Source organism: Myotis brandtii, unplaced genomic scaffold (assembly GCF_000412655.1).
Source record: "Myotis brandtii unplaced genomic scaffold, ASM41265v1 scaffold57, whole genome shotgun sequence".
Lineage (NCBI taxonomy): Eukaryota > Metazoa > Chordata > Mammalia > Chiroptera > Vespertilionidae > Myotis > Myotis brandtii.
The window spans coordinates 943,324-955,907 of NW_005370133.1; the positions used below are offsets into that span (position 1 = coordinate 943,324).

The 12,584-nt window shown below is 42.1% G+C and overlaps 1 protein-coding gene across 4 annotated transcripts in view; it reads right to left on the reverse strand.

The window, feature by feature from the left end:
* The window catches only part of NDC1 (NDC1 transmembrane nucleoporin), a 57,515-nt gene that overhangs the window by 44,527 nt on the left and 404 nt on the right, over window positions 1-12,584 (reverse strand). For 3 of the 4 annotated variants that reach the window (XM_005878652.2, XM_005878650.2, XM_014549784.1), the window contains exons 2-5: window positions 10,489-10,609; window positions 7,593-7,694; window positions 4,899-5,073; window positions 3,762-3,900 (exon numbers count right to left, since the gene is read on the reverse strand). In XM_005878652.2, coding sequence (XP_005878714.1) covers window positions 3,762-3,900; window positions 4,899-5,073; window positions 7,593-7,694; window positions 10,489-10,609 — 537 coding nt within the window. The remainder of the gene's footprint in view (window positions 1-3,761; window positions 3,901-4,898; window positions 5,074-7,592; window positions 7,695-10,488; window positions 10,610-12,584) is intronic. The other variant, XM_014549783.1, reaches the window with a different exon arrangement.

The window sequence follows — 12,584 nt, forward strand, 5'->3', positions numbered from 1 at the left end:
ATATAATAAAAGGGTAATATGCAAATTGACCCTAACAGCAGAATGACTGGGAATGACTGGTCACTATGACACACACTGACCACCAGGGGGCAGATGCTCAATGCAGGAGCTGCCCCCTGGTGGGCAGTGCACTCCCACAGGGGGAGCTCTGCTCAGCCACAAGCCAGGCTGATGGCTGCCAGCACAGCGGTGGTGGCGGGAGCCTCTCCTGCCTCCTCAGCAGTACTAAGGATGTCTGACTGCAGCTTAGGTCTGCTCCCTGCTGGCAAGTGGACATCCCCCGAGGGTTCCCGGGCTGCCAGAGGGATGTCTGACTGCCAGCTTGGGCCCAATCCCTCAGGGAGCAGGCCTAAGCCAGCAGGTGGACATCCTCCGAGGGGTCCCAGACTGCAAGAGGGCATAGGCCAGGCTGAGGGACCCCTCCCCCCTGCTGAGTGCACAAATTTTTGTGCACCGGGCCTCTAGTAGGTAAATATATGTACAAATATACAGTATAGGGTCTGGAAGAATATATATCCTAAACCAGTCACTACCTCTAAGGCAAAGTTGGAAACTGGTCACAGAGGAGGAAACTTTCACTTTATCTATAGTACTTAAATAGTTTATAATAAAAAATGATACCACAATACTCTTGCGAAGTTGGCTGACAGGAAACAGCCAAAATAAGGATGATGATGTTAATAATAACAACAATAGAGGAGAGACCAAGATGGCGGCATAGGTAAACACCGGAGACTGCTGCCGCAAACAACCACTTCAAAAATACAACTAAAAGACGGAACGGACATCACCCAGAACCACAGGAAAGCTGGCTGAGGAGAGACTCTTCAACTAGAAGGAAAAATAACAGCACACCGAGGCTCAGAGGAGGCGCAGTGTGGAAAATACTCAGGTGCGGAGGTGCGCGCGCAAAGCGGGCTGGTGGCTGAGAGCGCGGTTGTCGTTTTTGGTCAGGGGGGAGTCTCAGACTCTGAGCTCCAGATCTGCTGGGCGAATTGGGGACTCGGACTCAAACGGGAGAAGCGGGATTGTCTGGCATCAGATGGAAGGTAGCTTTCGCTCCGAGGTTTGCAGCGGCGGCTGGGGTTCTGAGAAGCAGAGCCTCTGGGAACGGGACTGAGGACAGCCATACCCGCTCCCTTCGCCCGCCCTGCCCTGTTGATCCCGCCCCGCCCAAGCCCTGCGCAGAGCCATTTGCCAGATCGCCTCAGGCAAAGGCTAGATTAGCAGCACCTCCCAGGACAGAAGTTTTCCGCGGCAGACTCAGCTGATTCACACAGCCAGTCGGCCTGGTGGTCAAATCCCTCTAGTATTAACTACTACAATCAAGGCTCAACTAGAACAAGACTGCGCACAAAGACCACTAGGGGGTGCACCAAGAAAGCATAAAAAATGCGGAGACAAAAAAACATGACAGAAATGGAGGATATAGAGCTAAAAAACGCAATTTTGAGGGCTTGCAAAAATGTGCTAGAAGCTGTCAATAAACTTGAGGAGAGAGTCACGAAAACTAATGAGACCCTCGATGCTATGATAAAGAAACAACTAGAAATTAAGCATACACGGACTGAAATAAAGAATATTATACAGACACCCAATAGCAGACCAGAGGAGCGCAAGAATCAAGCCAAAGATTTGAAATGCGAAGAAGCAAAAAACACCCAACCGGAAAAGCAAAATGAAAAAAGAATCCGAAAATACGAAGATAGTGTAAGGAGCCTCTGGGACAGCTTCAAGCGTACCAACATCAGAATAATAGGGGTGCCAGAAGATGAGAGACAGCAAGATATTGAAAACCTATTTGAAGAAATAATGGCAGAAAACTTCCCCCACCTGGTGAAAGAAATGGACTTACAGGTCCAAGAAGCGCAGAGAACCCCAAACAAAAGGAATCCAAAGAGGACCACACCAAGACACATCATAATTAAAATGCCAAGAGCAAAAGACAAAGAGAGAATCTTAAAAGCAGCAAGAGAAAGAGACTCAATTACCTACAAGGGAATACCCATACGACTGTCAGCTGATTTCTCAACAGAAACTTTGCAGGCCAGAAGGGAATGGCAAGAAATATTCAAAGTGATGAATACCAAGAACCTACAACCAAGATTACTTTATCCAGCAAAGCTATCATTCAGAATTGAAGGTCAGATAAAGAGCTTCACAGATAAGGAAAAGCTAAAGGAGTTCATCACCACTAAACCAGTATTATACGAAATGCTGAAAGGTATCCTTTAAGAAGAGGAAGAAGAAAAAGGTAAAGATACAAATTGTGAACAACAAACATGCATCTATCAACAAGTGAATCTAAGAATCAAGTGAATAAATAATCTGATGTACAGAATGAACTGGTGATTATAATGAATCAGGGACATAGAAAGGGAATGGACTGACTATTCTTGGCGGGGAAAGGGGAATGGGAGATGCGGGAAGAAACTGGACAAAAATCGTGCACCTATGGATGAGGACAGGGGGTGGGGAGGGGGGGCGGGGGGTGGGGGGACAGTGGGTGGGGAGTGAGGGCGGAGGGTGGGGCGGGAACTGGGAGGAGGGGAGTTATGGGGAAAAAAAAAAAAGAGGAACAAATGTAATCTGAACAATAAAGATTTTATAAAAAAAAAAAAAAGGAAAAGGAAAAAAAAAAAAAAAAAAAAAAAAAAAAAAATAACAACAATAATAGTGCTTGTTATTGCTTATATTTAAAAAAAATGTGGCCCGCCCAGCAGGGTGTGGCTCAGCAGTTGAATGTTGACTCAGGAACCAAGAGGTCACTGGTTTGATTCCTGGTCAGGGCATATGCCCAGATTGTGGGCTCGATCCCCAGTAGGGGGCATGCAGGAGGCAGCCAATCAATGATTCCCTCTCATCACTGATGTTTCTATCTTTCCCTCTCCCTTTCTCTCTGAAATCAATAAAAATAAAATAAAAAGTTTAGTTAAACCAAGAGTACCATAATCCACCACACTGTCCTACTTCATACTCTGAAGACTCATTATTTGTTTACATATCCCTCTCTCAACTGACTGGGTTCTAGTGGGAAGAGGCTGGTTCTAATATGTTTGCTCCAAAGCCCAGTCCTCAGCCTGCCAGAGTGGGAATGAATCAAATAACAGCATAGTCAGGAAATCGTAGGAACAGGCTGGGAAGAGCCTTGATGCCACAGTGAGAAATTGCAAGAGATCGCTCTCTCACCTGCCAGAGGAGGTGGTTCCGAGTTCCAGAGACAGCTCCTCCCCAATTAGTAAACTTTTAAAAACCTAGCTGAAAGATAGTTTAAACTGTCCCACTCCAACCAATCAAAACTGCTTTAGTTATACACACCATGCCTTATTGTGAAAAGAATTTGAGACAGTAACTGACATATTCTATATTTCCTTGCACATCCTCAAGCTCATGAAGTTCTTAGGTTCAAAAAGAAGCTGGCAGTTGCACAGAGGAACTTTGCATGAATGTCATCCTCATCCTCCCCCAGCCCTACTAGGTCACAGCAACTGCCACTACCTAGCAGGGAGGGCAAGAGTGGAGCAAAGCGGGATTTTGAGAGTGGCAGCAGGAAAGGTGGCTACAGCTCTCAAACACATGCTAAAGTCTCATGAGAACAAATCTCCTCTCCAAATGGCATTGTGAAGATCTAAGTTTTAAGTCCTAAGTTTTGCTGATCAAATCTTGAATTAATCAGGTGAGGCCAATTATATACACATACACCAATGCAATTTTAACTCTGCCAAATTCTGACATAAGATAATGCTCAAATGATAGTTTACCTGTATGATGGGAAATGGAAGATAGTTCATGTTGTTAATAAAATACAGGAGGCTATAGCAATAGCCCATAAATGCTCCGGCCAGTAGGAAAAAAAGGTGATATTCGTTTAAGCAGGCTTGTGCAGCAGGGCCATCTAAGCTGAAGGGAAAAAGGTGAATTATTAATTCAACAGTCAGGGACATATATCACTGTTTTAGACTCAATATTTATTGAAAGCAACATTCTGACTTAATCACTTAAGAAATGCCCCAAATTCTAAAAAGATGGTTTGTTTTAGGTAAGTGTGGGCAAAAGATTAACAAAACCCCTTTAGTTAACTGTCTAGATCAGCCGTGGGCAAACTACGGCCTGCGGGCCGGATCCGGCCCATTTGAAATGAATAAAACTAAAAAAAAAGACCGTACCCCTTTATGTAATGATGTTTACTTTGAATTTATATTAGTTCACACAAACACTCCATCCATGCTTTTGTTCCGGCCCTCCGGTCCAGTTTAAGAACCCATTGTGGCCCTCGAGTCAAAAAGTTTGCCCACCCCTAGTCTAGATCTATCCCCTAGAAATCTAATAAGGGTAAGAATGTGTCCTGAGATATAAGCAATGCTACTTACATCCATGAGAGAGAAACATGGGTCAGGTGCCTCCTGCACACCTCCTACTGGGGATGTGCCCGCAACCAAGGTACATGCTCTTGACCGGAATCAAACCTGGGACTCTTCAGTCCACAGGCCGACGCTCTAGCCACTGAGCCAAACTGGTCAGGGCTTCCCCTCAGGTTTTATCTGCACATCTCACTTTCTTCCTAGTACAACCTATTTCTCACACATTCCTATTTCTCTATTACATCCATTGGGGTCCATGGGTTAAATCCCCTATTGTCCTCAACTCTCAAGGAGTCTATAGTCTATGTGTAAATCACTCTTATAAATCCAACAGCATCTAATAAGCACCATGCATAGAATAAATCTTTCTAAAAAACTGTTGAATTCAAAACATTAAAAACATTTGATGTATGTAAAAAAAGCACCTTTTATAGAAGTCTAGAAAGCAAACAATATCCATAAACTATTAAAATATACAAGTCATCTTTGGCTTAGTAACTAAATGAGATTCCTTAGGAAAAAAATATCTAATATTACCTCTCAGTACCAGTGCAGGGAACCACAAGAAAACTGTATCGGCCCTTGGTTATCACTGCAGCACACCAAGCCACCATCATTCCCATTGCGGCATGAATAAGTGAGTGCATGAGCTGCTGAGGATGAATGATTTTCCCTATCAGTTCCAGTCTGGAGCAGGGAATGGAAGGCACAACTGCAAACAGAACACATTAATGTGGCTTTATAATCTGCAATATATGAGTACAGAAAAAGTCCTAGTTAAAAAATCTGTAAGTTAAAATAATTTGAGAAAATATTAAATACAATGGGATGCACACAAAGAAAGAAAAACCAAAGGACCTAGAAAGATGAAATATAAGGGTAGTATAAGTAACATTTTCCTTTCTTTTTAAAATTTCCTAATAGCTCAAACAGTACCTACACTGGAACTCTCCTGTCATAAAAAAAATATTTTTTTAAAAAACAGTGCTTGCCCTCTAGCAAGTTATATTTGCATTTTGAAGATTAGCAATATACAGTCCATCTGTGAAAAATAAATCACAAACTAGGTAAACATTGACAACACTGAATACAAAAGTAAATATTTATATGGGAATTTCTAATACCCTTTTTAAAAATATTTTTTTTATTGAGTTTAGAGAGAGGGAGAGGAAGAGACAGAAACATCAATAATAAGACAGAATCATCGATCAGCTGCCCCCTTCACCACCCTTACCACCCCCGACTGGAGACTGAGCCCGCAACACAGTGATGTGCTCTGAACAGAATTGAACCGCAACCTCCGGGTTCATAGGTCCACACTCAAACACTGGACCACACGGGCCAGGCTCTAATACCTTTTTGATAATCCAAAGTTTTATAGAAGTGAGCTGGGGGAGGTGAGTGTGGGTATGAGGTGAGGGATGTTGACCACTGAAACAGCGATTACAGGGTTCCCTAACCTATCTATGTAGGCATTCTTCTTTCAATATACTCAAAGTGAAGAGGCTGCAGAGATGGAAAAGTGTGAAGGGAAAGGGCTTAGGTGCTTGACCCTTGGGGAAGAGGTTGCTATCACCTCTCCCTCTCCACAAGACATGCCTACAAAGGGCAATGTGAAAGAACACATGCTATAAGCCAAGGAGTCCTGTACATGGTTTGAATAGAAAAAAGATCCGTCAGCTAGTGAGGGACTAGGAAAGCAAAGGAAAAAGGTATGTATTGTAACATCCAAAGTAGGATTTGAAATTTTATACCATATCTAACAAGAAACTACAAAGAGCTAAAAAGAGGATGACATTCTAGTTAAAACAAGTAGTGTGAGAAAAAGCTTCTTATTGTATCTTAAAGAGATACAATAAGAAGGAATCTAAAAGGCAAGAGTGAGAGAAGAAACTGAGGGGGGAAAAATGCTCTGGAATTTAGCAGGTGATTATCCCAATGTAAAACATAATATTTTTAAGTTTTTGAGAAACTCTTAGAATTACAGACTTTTATATTTGAGAAATATCTAAGAAATCGCCTGTCCTAATCTCCTACCCTATAAAGACATCCTATATAATAAAAGGCTAATATGCAAATCGACTGAACGGTGGAATGACCGGTTGCTATGACACACACTGACCACCAGGGGGCAGACGCTCAATGCAGAAGCTGCCCCCTGGTGGTCGTGCGCTCCCACAGGGGGAGCGCCACTCAGCCAGAAGCCGGGCTCATAGCTGGCAAGTGCAGCGGCGGTGGCAGGAGCCTCTCCCACCTCTGTGGCAGCGCTAAGGATGTCCAACTGATGGCTTAGGCCTGCTCCCCATCCAGTTGGACATCCCCCAAGGGCTCCTGGACTGTGAGAGGGCGCAGGCCTGGCTGAGGGATGCCCTGCCTTGAGTACATGAATTTCGTGCACCAGGCCTCTAGTTACTTTTATAATACACTAGAGCCAGATGCACGAAATTCATGCAAGAGTAGGCCTTCCTTCCCCTGGTTGCTGGCACTGGCTTCCCTCCAGCACCCAGGACCCAGCCTTCCCTCCAGCCACTGGCAGGCACCTGGGACCCAGGCTTCCCTCCAGCCACCGGCAGGCACCCAGGACCTGGGCTTCCCTCTGACTGCCGGCAGGCACCTGGAACCCAGGCTTCCCTTGCAGCCCCAGCTTCCCCGGAAGGAGGTCTGGTCTAATTAGCATATTACACTTTTATTATTATAGATACGATGAATCACAACTTGAACATCAGCTATGAACCATTAAAAGATCTAAATTGTTTTATTGTGGTAAAATACACTTAAAGTTTATTGTTTTGACCATTTTTAAGTGTACAGTTCTGTGGCATAAGTACATTCACATTGTTGTGCAAACATCACCATCATCCACCTCCAGACTTTCCCATTTTCCCCAGCTGAACCTCTGTCCCCATTAAACAATTCCCAAACCCTCCTCCTCAAAGCCCTGGGCAACCACTATTCTACTTTCTGTCTCTATGAATTAGACTACTTCAGGTAGATCCTAAGTGGAATCATATAATATTTGTCTGCAGAGGTCAAAATACTTTTTTTAGAAGAGAAATTAGCACTCAAATTTTAAGATAAAGCATTCAAAGCATATGATTCTGCATACCATTTGTAAAACTTTAACATAAAACACAGCCCCTATTATACACACTCATATACAAAATGCATTGAGTATGCCCTTAATAAAATAAATTCAGACATTTTTAAGATAATTAACTTTTGAAAACTCACCTGAATAGAACTCCACATTGAAAATACTTATTATTATTATTACCACCGACAGCAGCAGGAAGTAAAAGATTACATAGGAACTATATAGATCATTGAAAGAATCTAAAACAGAAGAAAGAGAAATTACTAAAGATCATCCAGTCGTGTAGTTATATTCAGTATACTGCAACAGAAAAGGGGCTTGAATCACAACTCTAATTTTAATTTTAAAGTTATCCTTTCTTTAAGAATGTCCTCATACACTGCTGACAAGACCTATAGGATATCCACTCAAGAACTAGAATGTGAGTAATTTGGACCAAGCTCTGGGTCCTTTAAAATCTTATATAATAAAGATGTAATATGCAAGTGGTCGTTACACTGTGAAGCGTAATGACCGACCACGTAACAACCGGATCAGCAGGAGGGTGGAGCAGCAAGCTACAAGCGGGTGGCAGAGAGCTACAGGAGGGGGCAGGGCAGCAAGCTATGAGGGAGTTGGGGGGGCAGAGGGAGCTACAGGAGGGTGGCAGTGAGCTACTGGCAAGCTACTGGCGAGCTACTGGCACATGGATTCATGCGCAGGGCTACTAGTAGTATGATATTCAAGGAATTTCTTACCTTGGCCCTGGCTGTTTCTTGGTCCTTCTCACACCTAGTGGTATGCTGGTGAATGTTTAACAGGGGGGAAGAGGAGTCATAAGCCCCTGATTTGTAGTGTTCACAAGCTACTGGAGGGCGGCAGCGAGCTACTGGCACAGGGATTCCTGCGCAGGGCTACTAGCTATTTTGTAATTTCTTTTAGATAACCCAGATGTTAACATCAAACAATATACTACCATATGCAAATATATTTCATCATGTGAAACTAAAATACCACATTTAGTAATATACCAACAAGTTTCTTTGTAAAATGTAAATATTTTTCAGATTTATTCCTACAAGATGCAATTAGCCCTATAGCTAAAAAAGTAACATTTCTGGAAATAGTATAATCCATAAATCATCTAAATTAGCTGAAAACAATGAGGATATCCCAGTGAAATACTAATACATTCACATTTTAGAGTAGTTCATCAATAATCCATTTAAAAAATATGGGAAACTTTAAAATGTGTATGTATTATGCCTAAAAACATGAACAAAAGAAATAAAAACAGCAAGGACATATGCTTGCTGAATAGATTAACACAATTATAAAACCAATTATTTTTAAAAGTATAATTCATTGACTAAAATTAATAAAAAATATTTATTAAGCATCCACAATTAAACACAAACATTGTACTGCTAAAAGAAAGAATTGATCCATGTTATTGGAAATAAGTAAGGAAAGAGTACAACTTTTCTGGAAAGACTTTGTAAAGCAAAAGTTGAAGAGGACAAGTAACATTTGATGGGAAAAAATGGCATAAATCAAATCCAATTTATGAGATTGGTGAGAAAGTGCTATTAGGATTAAAGAATACTTGGCCATAAAATGGCAAAACGTTTTTATCCTAAATTCCAATTCTGAACAACTGATAATGGCTCTAGATTACAATACTGAATATTCTGAGATTGTGACTAGACAGCCAAGATCAAAAGATCAATGAGTAATACAGATTCTGGCAAAGTGGAGAGAGAAGTACTTGCCATCCCTGCAATGGTTTATGGCTTAATTTCATCTGACCTATGGGATCCATACAAGAAGTGATTGATATGTCTCAACAAAAAAATTAACATGACTTTAATTCTTTAGCAGCAACATCTCCAAAGGCCACTAAGTAAAGCTTTGAACTCCTTGAATATTGACATTTTCTTCTGAAAAATTAATTTAACAACACACTTCTCACTTTCCAAAGCAAAAGCAATTTATTGTTATTGTTGTTGAAGAGGACATAAAAAGTATTTCAAGAGTATTTGTGCTTCTTAGCCTTAAGCAAGGCTTTAAAGACTTCAAAACCTAGGCTGGCAACATTTCTCTCTTTTTATTTTATTTTTTAATTCTAGTATAGAATTAAAAATAAATAAATCCTAGTGCATAGTAAAAACACTGGTTCTGAAGTCAGAGGCCAATGTTCAAATCCTACCTTAGTTACTCACCAGCTGTATCTCTGAAGACTTTAGCCTGAGTCTCAGTTTCCTCATCTCTAAAGTAGGGTTAATACCTCTTTATTACACAGGGTTGTAGGAAGAATAAGAGGCAAGCTACTTCAGGTGCTCAGCACAGTGCCTGGCACACAGATGATAGTGATAATTGATAGCCCCTCATCAATCCTCGCATTTAACTCTATGTTCTTTAGTTTTTAACTCTTTCCTCCTTTTCTCTCTTCTCATCATTCTTCCTTATTAGCCACAATATAGCAATAGAGTATTCCTAATTTTAGACAGGTTTTTTAAGAGATATCTCATATTTCTATCCACAATATTTAAATAGATAAAAGGAACAGTTCTCCTTAAAAAGACAATCTCAATAAAGCTGTCATAAAGAAGAAACAAACAAATAAACAAAAATTAAGTTTTCCTTTACATGGTCTTCTAATGATTTTTTTCATGTGATAATAAAGTCTCTGACAGTTTTACTAATCCTATTATTATACTAGAGGCCCGATGCACTAAATTCGTGCAAGAGTAGGCCTTCTTTCCCCCGGCTGCTGGCACCGGCTTCCCTCCAGCACCTGGGACCTGGGCTTCCCTCGCAGCCCCTGCTTTGTCTGGAAGGTTGTCTGGAAGGACGTCGGTCTAGTTAGCATACTACGCTTTTATTATTATAGATAATGAAAAGGTGTAAGTTAGGAAGGAATGCCTTAAGATTACCACAGTGACTATTTTGCTAAGTAAGCGGTAATTAAAAACAAATTTGGAACATAATGCAATTTTTATGTTGAAAAGTAGGTCCTGTACATTTGTTTTCCCCAAATTGAGTATCACTTACCAGACAGCCACTGTATAGGATGCAATAAATCAATGCTGTTGAAGATTATAAATACTGTGGTACAGATGGGTAGAAGCAGCACTGACCACACAATACTTGTAACTATCCTCCATCCCAAAACCTGTAACAAACAAAATCAACAAAATCATTCAATCATGAAGTCAGTTAAACTATTTCAGTTATGCAAATCCTATCTTTTCATACAGGATGCTAAGCACTAATATTTATACCCAGATCATAGTCTGTGCAGGTATACATAAACCTCAATGGTTATTACTATTAATAACTTTAATTTACACACCACTGTAGAATCTTGTATTATCAGTGAACTTGTGGTTATGTTTGTCCAAAGTCAGGTGCCACACTAAATATCCTGGGGCGGGGGAGGGGGGCAGAATTACAACTGTATTTCACAGCAATTAATACTTGTCTAAGTTTAATTGACACATATATCAACATCTAAAAGCTATATATTTTATGGGAACCATCTGTCTACTGCAATGGTGTTTACGATTACTACATACGTATTCCCTACTGGGCAACTGACACATGGTATTCAGTCTGAATCACCAGTGCCTACCACGTAGGAGGCACAAGATTTACTTTTGAATAAGTGAATAAAAAAGCAAAGTGAATACTGAAGGGTTCTAAGCATGACCATCGGATTTATATTTTGGGCGGTAAAACACCCCGTGTTTGTAACCTGGCTATGATGAAGATGGATCAGACGGGGCAAGGCCACAACAGGAGGCAGTCCACGCAACCGCCCAAGCCAAAGGTTACAGTCAGTGTCTGAGGGAAGGCAGCGGCAAGGGGAAAGGAGGCATAAAGGGGGAAATGGATCCACGTCTGTGAAACACGTTATACAGGACAGCGGTGATTGATCCCAGGGGCGGTAAAGAACAGGTAAGACTTCAAGACTCAAAAGCTCTTAGCTTGGGATACAGGGTAGATGGCGGTACCGCTGGGGCAGCCCCAAAGGGATATTACTCCTTATCTCTTTGTCCTGCACAGAACGGATGCAGGACAGGAGGTATCAGCTAGGAAGTACTTGCTCATATCAGCCGCACAGCGCACACATTCCTCTAACACAGTGGTTCTCAACCTTCCTAATGCCGCAACCCTTTAATACAGTTCCTCCTGTTGTGGTGACCCCCAACCATAAAATTATTTTCGTTGCTACTTCATAACTGTAATTTTGCTACTGTTATGAATCGTAATGTAATAATATAGGGTGTCCCAAAATTCACGAAAGAAGTAATTTTGATAGAAAACACAGGTTTATAATTAAAAATTGTAAATTTTTTATTGATTCATAAAGTATACAGTATAGGGTTGTGTATGGAATAGCACATCGGGTAAATGGCCTCCACGGCTTTGCTGGCACATATGCAAAGCCCTGGTCTTCACTGTCCCTGCTCCTGGGCCATAATTGGTACTTGGTAATGCTTATCCAATTGAAGGGATTGAAATCAAAGGGCAACAGATACTAAAATCTGATTCAATAAACCAAGTAAAACTAGGCTTTTATTTTTTGTTGTTGTTGTTAATGCTCATGCAAAATTCAAATCTTGCGTGAATTTTGGGACACCCTATATGCGTTTTCCGATGGTCTTAGGTGACCCGTGAAGGGGTCGCGATCCACAGGTTGAGAACCGCTGCTCTAACAGTTAACAAGGAGCACCTGTCCCCTGTACCTAGCCCACCCCAGCCTCTGCTGAGTGCGCCATTCACATTCTCTCCAACTCTTCGCATTCTAATCCTGGGACCGACCAGTTATTTATGTTGCACCTCCTAGGCACACCACCCCTGCGTCCACTCCTCGCCATTCCCGGCCCGAGTGCCAGCAGGTCAGCCCTCCCACTCCGACAAGTTTCCACTCTGGACTCCCCTTTCACCCCCGAACAAGTTGGCACTCGGGACACCCCGCACCCATACACCCGGCACCCAGCTTTCCCGAGCACACTCCTCCCACCCGGGAACGAGCTTCCACTCAGGACGCCCCGACAGCCCTGTCATAAGCTCCCCTTTAGGAGGTCCCTTCCCCACGCGCTCCCCACGCTACCCCCGGCCGGTCCCTCCCCCGCCCAGCACGC